Genomic DNA, 18,182 nt, shown 5'->3' on the forward strand with positions numbered 1-18,182 from the left:
GAAGTTTGCCGCCCTTAAAATCTTATTTGCTCCCCCCTCAACCCCACTCCATTTTTTCTTGCCTTTTGTTCTACACAGTACACGGTTAACGGTTTTTAATACCATTTTTTCTTCCGTTTGTGAAACGTTATTCGATTTTGCTTCCAATATTTTGTTTTGTTTCAAAATTGCTTCCGTCCCTTAACTACTTAGTTTTCCTTGCTTCCAATTTCTATCACGTTATTTGCATCGTTTTACTTCCGCGAATAGTTCGCCAAAGGTTAACGTGAGTGCCGAGTCAAGATCGCCGTTCGTCTCCTTAACACGTCGGATTCAGCCGAAGCCCTCAAGGTAGGCCAGTTTTGATTAAATTTACGTATATTACATAGATATTACATATTGGTTGTTGGCTTCTAACTGTTATTAAACAAATAAATAAATCATTTGGCCAAAGCGTGTAATGCATTTTATCCAGTCCGTGTCGGTCGCCTGGGACGTTCAAGGCGGGAGATAGTGTGACTCGGTGGAAATACTGCCATTTTTCTTTTAGATATTTCAATTACACTGCTCAAAAATGAATAGGGATGCCAATTTTGTAATATTTATTTTCCATAGCATTTTTATTTTATTTTTATTATAAGTTGTATTACGAACAGCCCGCGCAACGAGGAGAGCGCACCGGCCGGCAAACCGCCGATCGAGAGAGGGGATTTACGAGCGACGACTGATGAGAGGTCCGATCTAGCCTGGAAGCAAGACCCGCGGAAAATCAAGACTGGCTGCAGACGTCGAGAAGTGGACACCTCTCATCCAACATTCACTTTTTATTTTTTTTTAATTTTTTAACACCCTTTGGTCACCACAACCGCCTGCAACCACTTTGCTACCACTTTTATTCCTATGGCAAACGCCAACGTTCTTTAACCAAAGAAAGGAAAAATAATGATCACACTTAAATGCTCACCTTTACAATAAATGTATTTACAAACAAACAATCAAACAAAGAAAACCTTTCCCAAAGGGTGTTAAAAAAATTAAAAGAACAAATCTGCTAAATATGAGTCCAAATTTTGGTCGAGCCTTTCCCAGGAAAGGCCCCTTGCCAGTGCGAGTGAATGTGGGTTGAGAGATGTCCACTTCTCGTTTTTTTTCTTTTTTTTTTCTTCAGAATGGAGGAAATTATTTGATTTAATGCAGGTGTTGCTGCCAATGCTATATCTGACGTCTCCTCGTCGCTCGTAGATCCCCTCTCTCGCTTGGGCAGTTTGCCTGCCGGCCGGTGCGCTCTCCTCGTTGCGCCGGTTGTTCGCAATAAAAACATAATAATTGCTCAGAAATTATTGTTTTTTACTGAAGAAAAATTTAATTAAGGTATTTTAACAAATAAGAAAATAAAAGATTTCAATTCCATAATTTTGTTTATTGGGCATATTTCTTTTAAAACAATTAATACCGTGTGTTAGTGTGCACCAGTTCGGAAAATCACTAGGGTGTATAACAAGTAAAGCAGTGGACTTAACATGCTACCTAGTGGCAGTCCTGATTTTATTGTTTTTAATTCTGAATTATCTTCTTGACTCTAGAATGTCTGTCGGTCAGGTAGGAACTGACAATATTTACGTGCTGCTTTGGTAGCATCCCTTTTAGTGTATTAATTATTTCGTTCATGCCAGAACTTGTCTGAAGCTTGTGAGACATCAAGGATGAAAGAATAATAAATTTGTTTTTATTCAAGAGATTTTTCTATTTAGGTCGGTTACTCGGTGAATTTGGATTATTGTTGATTGTCTTGTTCGGAATCCAAATTGTTGGTCATGATTTTCTGTTTTTCTAAAATGGGTTTTATCCTTTTTAGAAATCTTTTCGAAAATCTTAGAGGCTGTCGGTACTAGCGTCTTGGTCTCTATGATTTGACTTAGTTCGCCGGTTTTCCTTTTTTTTATCATGATGACTTATGCAAATTTCCAGTTGTTGGAAACACAATTCAGTCTCATTGCTAAAAATTTATTGTAAAGGAAGGGAGTGGGCCATTTCTGGGCATCTGTTTCAAAAACTCGTTATTAAGGCCATCAGGTCCCGGGGCCTTCCCGTTCTTGCATTTCAGGAATGCTTCATCCAATTACTTTAATATTTAAATTAATATTTTAAATTACTTAAAGTGAAAAAGGCATGTAGAAGAAAGGGTGTTCCGCGTCCATTATGGACAGTTGGGATGGTAAGGGTTGTATGGATATATGTGAGTTCAACTACAGTTTTTTCCTTTCCTTCATCTATTTCTTCATCTTTGAAATAAAGTAATTAAAAAAACAATTACACCACTGAAAAGGATAATAAATGGAGTACGTTTTCTGAAATTTGCTGGTCTCTAGGTTTGGAAATAGTTTAGAATCACCATAGTAAGTTTCTCAACTTTGAAAAACAATTTTTTTTCAAAGTTCTGGTTACTAAAACGCTTATTTCACCAACTTTTACAAGTTTAGTATTGATCACATCTTATTGGAAATTTAACGTAGTTTTCAATGACAATTAATTAAGGTTTTAGTTGAGATGAAAAAAAGTCTATGGCACGAGAGGAATTCGAACCCACGACCTTCGGCTAGATACGCCGCTGCTCTACCACCTGAGCTATCATGACCTCGATCCACTGGAAAGTGTACCTCATTTTTAAATCATTAATTCACTACTTTCGTTACTTAAAAATGAAGTACACTTCACTAAAGCTCTCCGTCGCCATTTCAATTGTCGTCGAGAATCCAAACCGATTACACATTTGAAAAATGGCAAAAGGAGGGAAAATTCATAAGGTGGGGTTGAGATGGGGAGTTGATGTTCGAGTGGATCGAGGTCACGATAGCTCAGGTGGTAGAACAGCGGCGTATCTAGCCGAAGGTCGTGGGTTCGAATCCCTCTCGTGCCATAGACTTTTTTCATCTCAACTAAAAACCTTAATTAATTGTCATGTATTAATTGGTCAAGCGGACCACGAAAGTAGTGAATTAGTAGTTTTCAACGGTACCAATTGATTTGTCCAAAACCTTTTAATTTTGGAGTTATCATTTTTTATTTGAAACAAGGTGAAATCTTAAAACATCAGAAAAAAGGGGAATAACTCTGAAACTGTTGAGATTCGAACCATAGATAATTAGGACTTTTTGGTTCCATTTTGAATGCAGAATCTACTGGCAAAGTTTGTAACACGAGTAGCCGAACACCCTGAAAATTCCAGCACTTAACTGACTAAATTTTCCCACTTGCTACCATTCAAATAATTAATAAATTCTTCCCACTCCAATTTTTCTTTTTTGAAACATAATTTATTTTATATATTTTAAAATTGGGCATATTGCTGTGAAATCGTGTTTTGAATAGCTCCCATTATTGCACAGGGCATACACTTCTGCCGATCCTGGGGTCTACCCACTGAGTAATTTAGTTTCAATAATTCACCCCTAATGTTAAATATTGTAGCCATAAAATACCTCCTATTTTTATTATCCGTAAATTTATGTCCGCCAAGTTGAACATTTAAAATTTTATATACAACATTTGGCTGTACGTCTAGCATTATATAAATTTGCCATAAAACATAGTTAAAGTTTTTCTAGTGTTCATTTACATAATTACTATCTTTTTCATAGATACGGTTCACGCTGAAATTAAACTTGCACCATAGCTCATATATTTCCTTGACCCAGCCGATTTTAATAGTTAAAATACAATCTGCTAAATATTTTTTAAGAGGGCATGGTTTCTGTATCAATACTTTCTTTATATAACTAATGGTCAGTTTCCAAATAAACAAAGTAACAGCTCTGCTCACAGAATCAAACGGCTTATGTTTTATATTTAGAGGAACACAATAATTTGTTATGAGAGAATTCCAGGTGGAACCTATGCCTTGTTTACATGCAGTTTACTTTTCATTGAAATGAAATTATATTTTTTAATATTTCTTTTTTACCATAAAACCATCCACTGCTGGTCGCCTTCCCCCCACCTCTTTAAACTCTATTATTTTTGTCAAGTTAACAGTTAGGTTCTATAATCGTGTAGATTATTATTCATGTTTTGTACTGTACGCGGCTAAGCACTCAGCTCCAATATATTATATCAATCCAATATCCAATATATCAACCTCGATTCTTTGATAGATTGTATTGGGCTGGTGCAAAAATAATGCAGATTTTGAAAAGGCTGGCAAAACTATTTTCAATTTAATCTTTATGTCGACTCACAATAAAGTCTTGGGTTTTCGGTTTCACCGTGTTCTCTAAAAATTTTATCCCTCAAGAATTGATCAAAATGCCTAAAAAGTGGAAGTCTGCAGGCGAAAGGTCGGGTGAGTATGGAGGGTGCGGGAAGTTTTCATATCCAAGTCCAAGTCTTATTGCGACATGTGTCCTGGCGTTAACGTGAAGAAGAATCGCCCCCTTGCGGTTTACCAATGGACAAAGACTTTGTACTTTCCCACGCATTTTGACAATCTTTCTCTGTTGTGATAGTTTCACCATAATTCAGGAAATTATAGCGATAACCCTAGCAGTACACCATCCAAATCCATTATTTTGGATGCAGATAGTTTCGGTGAGTGTTATGGCGCTTCATCCTTGTCCAACCACCTCTTGTTATCTCACTGAGTCCATTTCCAGAAATGGATGATTTTGATGGTGCAAATTGCAAAACGTCGATTTCTTTGGGCTTCGGATAGTTCGTGCGGTACCCACTTTCCGAGCTGCTTTACTTTATCAGTTTGCTCCAGAGCTCATCCGAATTTTCTCGTGTTATTTTACGTGAATTTTCTTCAGTCAACAGACCGAAATCTCCAAGACAAAATCTCTGAAACCATTGCTGTACCGTGCATTCGCTAATGCTTCCCTCCCCCAAACTGTATTGGGTTACCGGCGGTTTTGTATAAAAGATAACATTTAAAAGAATTTATTATAATCCATAAATTAGATTTAAGAATTTAGCTTTGTTTACATGGCAATCACCTCGAAAATAAAATAAATTTTCAAAACGTGCATTAATTTTGCACCAACGTGATATATAAGGTCTATCTGAGGTGTGGCTTGAACACTGTGGTCCGGTAATAAGGCTATTGCAGGGATAAAAGAGGCGGCCACAAGGCCTACTGCACCTTGACCTGAATAGATTGTGCTCCCCTGTTTTTTATAACTCACTGGCCAGCTTCAGGTTGTCAATCAGCCTTCATAGCTTTGCCAGCGGCTCCTTAGTGTAGAATCTTGCTTGCGGTTTTTCTTGTCCTGGTTGCAAGAACCTCCACCTACATAGACCTTAACACACAGAATGTGTTCTGCAGTCTCCTCCTCTTCCTGGCAGCATCTGCACATCTGGCTGAACTCTTATCCGGTGCACGTGCTTTCTTAAGTGGCAAGGAGACCAACCAGAATCCTGGTTCGGAAGACTGTTGTGTTCACCTTTTTAATATACAAACAGTTTAAAATTCAAAACAATGGTAGGGAAAAATAAGCGTAGGCACGTTTTATTGTTTTATTAAGAAATTATCGACTAATAATTCACCGCAGCAAACGCTAATATTTACATAGGTTAATAATCTAGAATTTCAATGACAAGAAATACACAATCGACGATACGGTGTTATATACATATCAATTATTGTAATGAGGCCGTCTGTTAGGCTGTTTATTCGCACCGGCCTTCATTGAGGGAGCACCATTCGGGCATGATTTGATCCGCATTGATACCGAGTTTGAAAAGTCTGCCGACCTGGGCGATCAGCCTGTACTTGGCGTCCATCGATTTGATCGGAGGTGACGACCAGAGACGTTCTGCTAGGGCGGCAGCCCTCGGCCACACCTTCATGTCAAAGTTGTACGTGGATGCCAGCTCGCCCCACATGCACGCTTCGCCTCCAAGCACTTAAAAAGAATGTTAAAAAAATAAAAATAAAATAAAGTACAAAAAAAGCAAAATACCTGAATAGTCCAACGGTATCTGGTAATCGTAGACTTTGGCCCAGTTGTGGTAAGTCGTCTGTCCCCAGAAGCCGTGGTCCAAGTACCAAACATCCCTTGTGGCGTAAATCACCGAGTACCCCTTCGAGATCAGATCTTCTGGAAGAGGGTCGTTGGCATCGGCCCACGTTTCAATTATGTACCTGGTAACAATTGATATCAAACATCTCTTTCTGTTTTATTCACTATTCTAAAGCCTTTGACTGTGTGGGTCTCATAAATTTTTGCAAGTTCTTGGTGGTGAGTGGAGACAAAGTCATCTTGCCTGCTTCTTAAGGAATCTTTATAACGACCAAGTAGCAACAGTACAAACAGAGCAAGGAACCGCAGACTGGTTTAAAATTGGGAAAGGAGTACAGCTTAATACACACATTAACCCTATTTATTCAACCTGTACGCAGAGCACATGCTGGGTTTGAGAAATACAAGGCTAGAGGTAAAATTGCTGGAAAAACATTAACAAACTCAGATATGCAGATGATACCACTTTGGCATGTGGCAAAAAACGAGAAGAATTGAAAGTGAGAGAAGAAAGTGCAAAAGCAGGATTGCAGTTAACCCTAAAAAAACAGTGCTTATGTTAACCAGCTTGATTGATAACTTGTAAATAGAAGGAGAACAAGAGGAGACAGTGACAGTCTGTACTTTTAAGCGCAAGTTTACTGCAGACGCTGATTGCAGCCAGGAAATCATAAGACGTGTACTTCTTGGGAGGAGAGCAGCATATCTTGATAAAATAGTTAAGAGCAGAGTCGTCACACTGACAACAAAATCCCGCATAGTTAAAACAATGGTGTTTCATTAGTTGCCTATGACTGCGAGAGTTAGTCCGTAAGGAAGCTGAGCGAAAGAGGATAGATGCTATCTAATGGTGGTGTTGGAGAAAAATACTGAGTGTGCCTAGTACTGCGAGAAGAACAAACCATACTCCAGGAATTGAAGTCAGACTGCTCACTTGAGGGAATGAAATTAAAGGGAAAATTGAAGTACTTTGGCTACCTAATGAGAAGACATGATACCCTAGATGAAGTCACTATTACTCAAATCTCACATGGGTTAATTGTGAATACCAGAGTGAAATTTCGTTGAGGAAAAGACGAACCTTTTCGGGTCTAAATAGTCCGTAATCCTTTCGGGTGATGTAAGCTGGCTTGACCAAAGAACCGGCCTCGTGTGTGAATGTCCGACAGCGCGGTCCCAAGCGTTGAGCGCCTTTCCGTGGAACTCGGCCCAAAGTGTCATATAGCCGTCTTCCGTCCTCGGGATCCGGTGTTCGTCCATGTACTTTAACACCTCGTCGCTTGCCATCCAGCAGGGGAGGTGAACCTCGTCGCCGCCCATGTGGAACATCTCCTGCTGGAACATTGTCGAGATCTCCTTGTACATCTGGCCAAGTACTCTGTATAGGTTCGGGTTCGCCGGATTCATCTGGCCGCACGGCGGCTGTACGCAGTAACGACGCCAAGGCTCTTTGTTGACGCAGAGGGACAGTTTACCGAGGCCGTTCTTCTCTCCGAACTGCCATCCGTTGCCGGCATGTCCCGGCGAATCGATTTCAAGAAGGACTCGTACTCCTCGCAGCTTCCCGTACTCGATAACATGCTTCATATCTTTCGTCGTGTACACCTCCTTCGAAGAATAAGCCCCCAATCTTGAAAAACATTAAATAAAAACGATTACTTTCATGCGATTAAATGACACTAGATGGTGTCTTACTCTGCTAGTTGAGGCAGAGTGTCGAAGGCGAGAGGGAAACTGTGAGTGTCTGTAGCGTGCCAATGAAGGACGTTCAACTTGACAGAAGACATACCTGGAAATAAAATCATTGTGATGGAATTCAAATCAATTGTAAGTAAAGTTATACCGTCTATGGTCCTTTCTATATCTGCGAGGGGAAGGAACGTCCTGGAGGTGTCGATGAGGAGACCTCTGTGCCTGAAGACAGGCCTGTCTTTGATATCGGCCTTCGTGAGCATGAGAATGACGCACCTTTTGTTTTTGTACTGGGTCGCCGTAAGCTGCAGGAGAGTCTCCAAGGCGTGCCTCGTGCCGAAGACGGTCGTCGCGTTGATCTCAACCTCGATGTTCTTCCCTGCGATCGAATTTCGTTATAGATAAAAACCGGTTTGACGTAAAATAAACGTACCATAGTTCTTTATAGAGAGCTTGTAGGACTCGTCTGTGAGCAGCTTGAGTTCCGTCGAAGGCGATATGACGCGCATGTGTATGTGCACGCTCGTCAATGCGCGAGTCGTCGTGTTGGCGCACTGACTGTACAGACGGGCGAAGAATATGTCGCTGATTTTCCGGATGTACTCCCGAGTCTGGACTGGGGCCGATTCGAGCACCACTTGAATCTTGGATGGGTCAACCTCCATTACCATGTGCCTGCGGAAAATTACAAACACGGTTTAAAAAAAAAAGAAAAAAAACAAACCAAGGGGCGACCAGGTAAGTTGAAAGGATTTTGACCAAACCTTTTTTTGATGATTCTACACTCCAAAATATCTGTATCCGCAATTCCTTGTAAATGGGCCCTGCTTTCGCAATTTTCCTGTTTCTTTTTTTAATATTTTTATTCCGCCGTTCTACTTGCTCAAATCAACTATATGAGCATTTACAGCATTTTTTATGTAGAATGCAGTAAAAATATAACAGCTATCAAAGTTTATCAAAAACCAAAAAAATTGTAAAAATTAAATATTTTTCAATCAATAGGTCATGAAATTTTTTTTCGCTAGACTAATATGAAATTTCGTTTTAGCACCGCTAGAGTCTCCTAAATATACATTTTTGGTTATTTTAAATATACTGCATTTTGACCCAAAAAAACTTTTATGATTTTTAAGACGTCGTTATCGGAATATCTGATTGAAAATGCTACATTCAAAAACGGCTAAAAGAATTTTATCACCAAACGTACCTTTGGAAAGAAGAGGAACGTAGCTTTTTAATGTTATATGTACCATAAAAATATATATAAAATATTTCTACAAGAAAATACTTTTTTTAAAATGGAAATAATGGTGGGATTTTAATGTTTGATATAGCTATAAAATGCACTTGACTAAATTTATTTAAATCGAACTATCGATCAATCATTAAAAAAAACTCTCAATCCACTAGCTTTTGAGAAAAATGATGTCAGAGCTTGCACTAGGAATGTCAGTCGGGCTGCCTGAAGAAGGTCTTTGAAATTTGAAATGAAGTCAAATATTAATTTACATAATTTCCGCGAAAATCGGTATCTAAGGGTTTCATAACGCTATAATCAGGACAATGAGGTCTTTTTTTCTTTACGACTTTCTTGCCAGAGAAGAAAATTCAGGGAAGTAACCACTAATTTTCATTGATTTTTTTAAATTTATATATCATCTCCTAATCTATTCCTAACATTTTTTAACTATAGTTGGCATGATTAGTTATTTCTTTACCTTTAATTTTTTGACATAGCTTAATTTAATTTTTTTAATTTTAAATATAACATTTTACATTTTGTTAATTTGCTTTGTACCGATATTTATTATATTATAATGGCACTCTCGTCACGACACTCAAGAATGACACAATTACACAGAAGACAAACACTTTGAGCCCTGAAGATGATCTCAATAAAGATCGAAACGTTGGCACGATAAAGAAAATGTTTTTCTGAAACTTACATCACACCAGACCGCATCTCAGGATTTCTAAATAAATATCGATTAACGGTCACTAATCACCACACATTATAATGGACGTTGATTAGCAAAACTCTACAACACATTATCAACAAAATTCAATTCTGGTTGAATGAATTTATTTATTTATATTGTTTACATTAAAATATTAATGAAAACTATGTGACTAAGTAAATTTAATTAATTCATTTTAATATATCATTTTACATCATTTTTTAATTAGGTTGCAATAATATTACAGTAAAAGCCATCAAAGTTTATCGATAACCAAAAAATTCTAAAAATCAAATATTTTTAAAGTAAACTAGGTCATAAATTTTTTTGGTGAAATTAATATGAAATTTCGTTTTAGCACCTCCAGAGCCTCATAAATATGAATTTAAATTATGGATTTTTTGACCTCTAAAAATTTTTCCAATTTTTGAATTTAAATAGTCGTTATCGGAATATCAGATTGAATCGGCTATAATTCACAAACGGCTAAAAGAATTTTAACGTCGAACATACCTTTTGAAAGAAGAGGAATGTAGCTTTTTAATGACATACGTTCCATAAAAATATATAAAATATTTCTACAAGAAAATACAGAAAATGGGAAAATATTAATCTTCTTTTTTTTAAATTGTAATAATAGCCCTACTTTAATGTTTGATACAGTTATAAAATGCACTTGACAATTTCTTTCTAATAATCAACATGAAAATCGGTCGTCGAAATTATGAGTCAAAAAAATTAAATTACACCGATTTCCGCGAAAATCGGTACTAAATGTTTCATAACGCTAGAATCACGAAAATGAGGTCAAATCCATGTTTTGACCATTTTTGACCGACTTTACTTACAGAATGTTTGCTAAAATATGCAGAATTTTGTTGACTTATCCTTTTTAAATCATACCAAATGAGAATATTCGGCATCGTAGAACATTTTTTTAAACTTAACTAACAATGAATTTATTTCACCAAATATAATATTTTTTAATCTATAAATAACTATTTGTGCTAATTTAATTAAATTTACTTTAAACTTATAATTTTTATTTATATTTTAATTTAAACGATATAAGTAAACAGATAAATTCATTCAGACAGAATTATCAAAATTAACGAATTTGTATTTTGTTGATAATGTGGTGGTGAGTTTTTACGATCGACGTCCATTATAATATAATAAATTTAGAACAGTGAATTAGTAAAAATTAAGGTAAAAAGCAAATGAACAAAATGTAAAATCTAAAAAAATGTAAAATTTTATATTTAAACTTAAACATATTAAATTAAGTAATGTCAAAAGATTAAAGGTAAAGAAATAACTAATCAGGTCAACTATAGTTAAAAAATGTTAGGAATAGATTAGAAGATACATAAACGGAAAAAAAATCAATGAAAATTAATGGTTACTTCCCTGAATTTTCTTCTCTGGCAAGAAAGTCGGTATCTTAGGATTTCATAACGCTAGAAACACGATAATGAGGTCAATTCCAAGTTTTGACCGATTTCTGAATGAGGATAAATCTTATTTGGAATTTTAAAAATATTGTTTTTATTGTAGGTGTGGTAAGTTCATTGTTGGTTAGCATAACAACAGAAATGTTCTACGACGCTGTAATTATTTAATTGTAATTTGGTATGATTTAAAAAGACAAATGAACAAAACACTGTTTTTTTTTGCATATTTTAACAAACATTCTCTAAGCAAAGTAGGTCAGAAAATGATCAAAACATGGATTTGACCTCATTGTCCTGATTATAGCGTTATGAAACCCTTAGAAAGCGATTTTCGCGGAAATCGGTGTAAATTAATTTTTGGACTCATAATTTCAAAGACCTTCTTCAGGCAAGCTCTGACATCATTTTTCTTAAAAGCCAATGGATGGATTTTCGTGGTTGATAGTTCCATTTAAATAAATAGTCAAGTGCATTTTATAGCTATATCAATCATTTAAATCGGACTATTATTTCCATTAAAAAAACTAGTTTTAATTCTGACAAATCATTTTCCTATTTTGTGTATTTTTCTGTAGAAATATTTTATATATTTTTATGGTACATATGTCTTTAAAAAGCTACGTTCCTCTTCTTTCAGAAGCTATGTTTGACGATCAAGTTCTTTTAGCCGTTTTTGAATTATAGCCGTTTCAATCAGACATTCCGATAACGACTTCTTCAAAATCAAAAAACTTTTTGTGGCCAAAAAACAATATATTTAAATTCAAAGAAAAATTTGAAGAGTGCAAATTCCAAATGTTCTAAGTGCCATCTGTTATTTCTTTCAGAAAAGCAATAAAATTGCGTAAGTCAAATGGTAGCTCAAAAACTTTATTGAAATGTATTTTATTGGTAATATAGGAGTATATTCTTTCGCAGCTAGTGCAATGAAAAGCAAACACATACTCCCTAATATCCAAAAAAATAAGAAATTGAAGAAGCGTTCTATGTTCGGTGGTACATAGAACTCTTTGAATAAAAAGTACATTGATACATAGAACATGATAAACCTAAATAATTAATAGATTTAATTAGCGTATAAAGATAAATTAAAGTTTCATTATTTAGAATGTTTTGATACTAGTTTTTAGCAGTTTCTAGCAAAAAATCCAACATGGCAGAGAAATATTTTTTCTAGCTATTCGACAGGAATGGCTTCTGAATCAATGACATCCAAACATTTTTAACATCATCAGATTTAGCCCCTTTTTTTGTACATTAACACGTTTCCACAAGTCTGTGTCATTGAATGTGGACTTATACTGGATAAACTTTTATCATAGTAGCCTTTGTAATTGGAAAATTAATATAGAGTCACAGGCGTGTTTTAAGTCTAGACAGTAGGAATGTTCCATGTAACTTTAGCTGATGCCACATTTTGTAAATCTGTCGGAGTGAAACATTTGGAACCTCCTTACCTCTTTCCAATAATGGCGAAGTCTCGATCACATGATAAAAAAAAAACTATTATTAGAAGCGCTTATTGGAATTTTCTGAACAATCTCTTCAAAATGTCCAAGTTGTACTAAAAATGTTATTAAAATTGAGAGTACGGTTTTATTTTGGCCTGCACTATTATCTGACCACATAACCAGTTTCTTTCAGCCGAAAATGTCAAATGAATTCACTAGACGTAAAATGCAGGAACCAAATTCTGATTCCCCAATTGGCAGATACGCCATGGCACATAAAACCTTTGGAAAAATCATGCCACAAACTTAGACCAGTGCCATCTATGACAAACTCAACAAAACACTTTTAAAGAAGTGTAGCCCTAACAAATTTCTTTTCTCTCTACATCATTTCTGTAGCAACTATAGCGCTGAGCTACTAGCAATACGGAAGTCTCTAAATTTCATATGTTCCGTAGCTACGTGATTTGCTCTGATTCAGAATCGGTCTTACATGCCTTGGACCACCCCTATTCAGATGATCCCAGTGAGCAGGAGGTACTCGCGTCACTGGGGAGCCTCCAACTGCAGGGAAGGAGAGTTTATTTCGTCTGGGTTCCTGGACATGTAAATATTAATGGAAACCATTTGGCAGATGAAGCTGCAAAAGAAGCAGCCATTACAGGCCTTCAAATCAGGAACGTTCCAAAGGGTGATATGACCGTAGTTTACAAGTTAAAAGTTAAGGGTCAATGGAAACAGGTCTGGACTAATATATCTGAAAACAAACTAGAGGAAATAAAGGACTCTGTAGATGCATGGCCTGCTTCATTCAGAAATAGTAGAAGAGAAGTGGTTCTTGCACGGTTGAGGATTGGACGCTAAGGGTCATTTGATGGGGCGAGAGGCACGGAATGTGCAATCAGATCGTCACAATCAAACATATACTTACGTCATACACATTATATACAGCCCATAGACTTCTGCACTCCTTGCCTATAAGCATCCAAGAAATGCTAGGCGACAATCACGATAGTATACGTAATTTGTTTAATTTTCACAAATCAGCAAATCTACTCGACAAAAGATGAGCTCACACTGTTTGTCCTTCTCTGTATACACTAGATCAGATAGATAAAGATGTATAGATATAGAATAAAGATAGTAAGATAATAATAATTAGATATGATACTAATAAAGATAATAAATAATAATAATAATAATAATAATAGATATAGGTATAGAATATAGATAAATAAATATAGATAGATAGGTCGACCGTCCCGCGAGGGTGGCTCTAACCTCTAATGAGATAGTCATGGGGACAATCATGACCCTTGGTGGTTGCGTCCCCCCCCCCAAAAAAAAAAGTGTAGCACTTAGAACGTTATTAGGGTTATTGGCACGTAGAACATATTAAGAAAAATCTCAGTTTTGAGGAGATTGGCACTTAGAACGTTTGGAATTTCCACTCTTCATTTATATTTAAGGGATTCTAGAGACGCTAAAATGAAATTTCATATTAGTTTCACGAAAAATAATTTATGACCTAGTTTACTTCAAAATATTTGATTTTTAGAAATTTTTTGGTTATTGATAAACATTGATAGATTAAGATACATTCACATAGTTCATTCAAGCGGATAGAATGGCGAAATAAAAATATTAACCTATATTTTTCCTTCTTGAAGGTGGGATAATAGGTCATTTCAAAAAAACCACAACTAGTTTTTATCCACAACGTTTCGGATTTATTTTAATCCTTCCTCAGGTGAGTTAACGCAATGGTTAAAACAGTGGTCGTCAGTCATTAATATGTTATAACAGTTTTAATTAAAACAAACGTTTTAATATTAATTTTTAATTTTTTTAATTTAATTTTTTATTAAAACGTTTGTTCGGAGTCTGAAAGACTTAAATATGTACCACACTGGCTCTTTTTTAAAATAAACTGTTATAAAATATTAATGACTGAAGACTACTGTTTTAACCATTGCGTTAACTCACCTGAGGAAGGATTAAAATAAATCCGAAACGTTGAAGATAAAAACTGGTTGTGGATTTTTTGAGATGACCTATTATCCCACCTTCAAGAAGGAAAAATCATAAGTTAAAATGTTGAGGTCGAAAAATAAAAAAAATATTAACGGAAAATTTCAATTTTCAAAATAAAACAAAAACATTGGCGAAAGCAGGGCCTATTCACAAGAAGTTGATACGTGAACGATATTTTGGAGTGTAGAATCACCAAAAAATGTTTGGTCCAAGTCTGTAACACACTTGGGTCCGTCTCTTTGTAAGTCCTGACATCCACCAGGCAAAGCCTTCGTGATGGTAAAAACATTGCACCACAAGATAATTAACTTTATTGATACAGACGTTGCAACTAGCTTTTAGCGTGACTAGCGGCCTCTGTTTACACCCGATCAATTTTTATTATTGACAAAATCAACTGGGACAATACTTTTACACGGAACGCTATACCAATATGTAGGCCACCAACCAAGTGCCAAATCCCACGATTCGACATAATCCGTATTTTGTTTATGAAATCGAACCTTTTTTTAGTTTTTGTGTCATAATTTATTCACTGAGCTATCTGTCCAACCCAAGACATGACACGCGAAAAAGATGTAAATGGGTATTTTTATTGGTAACAGTGGCGTATCCAAGGGGGGTGTAAAAGGGCAATTATCCCCCTCCCCCCTGGAGCTATGTGACAATGTTATCTATTATATGTAGTATGTCTTAGTTTAGCCTTAATTAAGCGAAAATGATGATAAACCTTGATCTGATAAACCTTCCCTAAATTAAATCAGTTTCCTCTTAACTGGTCACCCTTTGGTTTTGTTGTCCCCCCGATACTTCGATCACTCCATTTCATATCAAAAAACCTGTAAGTTGATGTTTAATTTTAGGTAGATTTCTTTCAAAAATCTAGCGCTGTCTAGTGATCGCATTGCAATGAAATTTGGCAGGGTGATAAAGAATCCTATAAGGACGGTTGCGATTGTTTTTCAGCCAAACCGACTGGGGGTCGCAGAGTTATAGGCGATTAAAGTAAAAAAAAAGTAATCAAAATTTTTGCCATTTTTCGTTTTCTTTCGCCCAACAACCAGCACGGTTTGTTTAACTTCACTCCTTCCTAGCTACGCCCGTCATTATTGGATTTTCACATTTTTGGTACTGTTTTTAAACTGAATTCTTCCTGTAACTTTTAAACCCGGTTTGGCTTAAATCCAAGCAGTATTTTAAAAGTTATCATAATTTGAAAAAATCCCATTTTTAATCATGATTTTTTTCTCAAATAGGGCACTTTCAAACCTAATTTCTTTCCTTTAAAAGATCAAATTAATTTCTTTTTTGTAATAAAATGAAACCGTAGGCGTTTCTTTAACTTCTATGTTAACAAATATGCTAAGATTTCTTTTAAATTATCGGAGAAATTACGGTAAAAAGCTAAAACCCTTAAAATTGTGTATATTATTAAAATATATGGTGTGGCCATCACACGTCTTTTTCCGTAAATCTCACATTGTTACCAAAAAGTAATAGTAAAGTAAAGCGAGAAAATAATTAATTAAGTAGCTTAAATAAAATTTCAAACTACGTAGTTAACTAGTATGCCATTACAGAGCAAACCCGTTTATCCGGACCCCGATGATCCGGACCCGTTTGTTAAAATATTTTTTGTAAATTATTTGGAGATCGTGAGATGCGGTCTGGTATAGTACTGTTTAGTGGTATCGTCCCACGATCTCCAAATAAAAACTAGTGTGTTTTCTCACTAAAGCAGTCACTAAACAACACACATTTTTTTGTAATTTTTCATAATTCTCAATGTACGTATATTAATTTTTTAAATTCATAATTCAACTATGGGACCTTTAATTCGTCGTTCGAAATTTGAAAAGGCCGCCAAATCGCCCTTCCACTAGTCACTCGATCGGAGAGGCACGTTTTTGTTTAAAAATAAATAAATAAATAAAAGGTGGATACTATTTTAAAAGATTAGAAATTGTTGCCTCGTGTTGTTCGTATGTTGGCTTCCATTGAAAAGGTTTTTATTTATTAAATATATTTTTGTTAGGTATTTTTTACGTATACATTTTTCGAGAAACGCGTGCCCCGAACTTAAACGAACATAAAACTAATAAAAATTACCTATACTTTAAATGTTACTTGATATACGAACAAAAGTGTTCACTTTCGTATGTTTGTTATTTTCCGTTTTTATGACACGATACTAATAAAATCACAAATTTTCGGATTATCCGGACTTTCGGTCATCCGGACGTCTCGGTGGTCTCTTTAAGTCCGGATGTACGGATTTCTACTATATTTTATTTTTATTATTTTCAGTGGTCTAGGAAAAAATGGCCTAAATCTAATTTAACGCTATTAATAAGAAACAAAAACATTAGATTAATGTTTTATTATTGCAATATGTTTATGATGTCACGTTTTTTAAAAAACAAATAATATATACCCATGGTTTTGAAATTATTCTATAATTTTTAAAGTAGCAAATTTTTAGCACCGCTGGATTGATTCTGCAAAAGAAAGAAATCTACCTCCCAGAGCTGCCGTGAGGGTTTTTTTGTTCATGTTTTGTGCTGAAAAATTACATTGCAGACCATGATTTTTTCGTGATTAGACATGTCCTTCTGATGCTTTTCTGATTTCTGCCCCTAATCTTCTTATTCGATCGATCTCTCGATGTAGAAGAACCTCTAAGTAGGTGACTAATTTTTTTATATTCGGTAATTTTGTTCACTAAAAACTTTACATTGCAGACTATGACGGAAAAACATTTTGGAAATATATTAAAAATATGTTCCTTTTTGAAATTAAAGTATTGAATCTTTTAAATCGAGTTATTTTTTTCAGTTTTTCCCTTTGAAGGAGGAGAAAGTATTGCGTTGGGCCGAAAAACGATGTGTAGTTTTCTCCCGATTGATTTTTAGATCCCCTGTGCTTGTGAAGAAAAAAAAGAAAAAGAGAAATTTTTAGCCTCCCCCCCGGATGACCAACCTCGATCCGCCCTTGATTGCTACCTAGATCTTTAATATTTTTTGCATATAGTGTGTTTTACAAATGTTTTCTGGCATTAAAATAAGGTTATACTTGGGTTTTACATCGTCAAAGCAAATTTCACATAGGTTTTTTCTTCCTTAAAGTAGGTTTTACTTGTAGTCAAAATTGGCTTAACTTTTGGTTTTCCCTTCGTCTCCGTAGATTTCACATTGGGTTTTCTCTTCGTCAAAACATGCTACTATCGGTACCAATGCGAGAATTATCCACTGCCAATGTAAAACTGATCCACCAAGAGTAGAAATGACAGTTTTAGGGTACTGCCGATGATGACATTGGAGATCAGAGTGGACATTTCTGTTTTACACTGCGGCAGCTTTCATGCTCAGGTGGGTATCACTTTCTTCAGAGTAGGTTGTAAATTTGTTTCGTTTCCTTGTAAAGTTAGGATGTGATGATGATCATAGATATAAGAATGTGGGGGTTGTTCGTTCCCCAAGCAATGCAGCCTTCTCTTATTGTACTGTCCTAGTTCCTTAGTTCAGTGCAATTGACTCGATCCTTTCCGAACAAATCCTTTCCCTTGGTTTTGTTTGTGTACATTGGGCTGTTGCT

General features: G+C 35.6%; 1 protein-coding gene and 1 long non-coding RNA gene across 2 annotated transcripts in view; one reads left to right on the forward strand and one right to left on the reverse strand.

Annotated features, from left to right (window-relative positions):
* The first annotated feature begins 66 nt into the window (after nt 1–66).
* The window catches only part of LOC106663188, a 48,650-nt gene continuing 30,534 nt past the window's right edge, over nt 67–18,182 (forward strand). The window contains exon 1 of the long non-coding RNA XR_001340004.2: nt 67–330. This is a non-coding gene — a long non-coding RNA (uncharacterized LOC106663188). The remainder of the gene's footprint in view (nt 331–18,182) is intronic.
* The window catches only part of LOC106663186 (chitooligosaccharidolytic beta-N-acetylglucosaminidase), a 36,605-nt gene continuing 23,899 nt past the window's right edge, over nt 5,477–18,182 (reverse strand). The window contains exons 4-9 of the mRNA XM_014387837.2: nt 8,122–8,363; nt 7,840–8,067; nt 7,692–7,785; nt 7,078–7,626; nt 5,937–6,118; nt 5,477–5,879 (exon numbers count right to left, since the gene is read on the reverse strand). Of these exons, the coding sequence (XP_014243323.1) occupies nt 5,644–5,879; nt 5,937–6,118; nt 7,078–7,626; nt 7,692–7,785; nt 7,840–8,067; nt 8,122–8,363 (1,531 nt within the window). The 3' untranslated portion in view covers nt 5,477–5,643. The remainder of the gene's footprint in view (nt 5,880–5,936; nt 6,119–7,077; nt 7,627–7,691; nt 7,786–7,839; nt 8,068–8,121; nt 8,364–18,182) is intronic.

This window comes from Cimex lectularius, unplaced genomic scaffold (assembly GCF_000648675.2).
Source record: "Cimex lectularius strain Harlan isolate CLEC.00 unplaced genomic scaffold, Clec_2.1 scaffold330, whole genome shotgun sequence".
NCBI lineage: Eukaryota > Metazoa > Arthropoda > Insecta > Hemiptera > Cimicidae > Cimex > Cimex lectularius.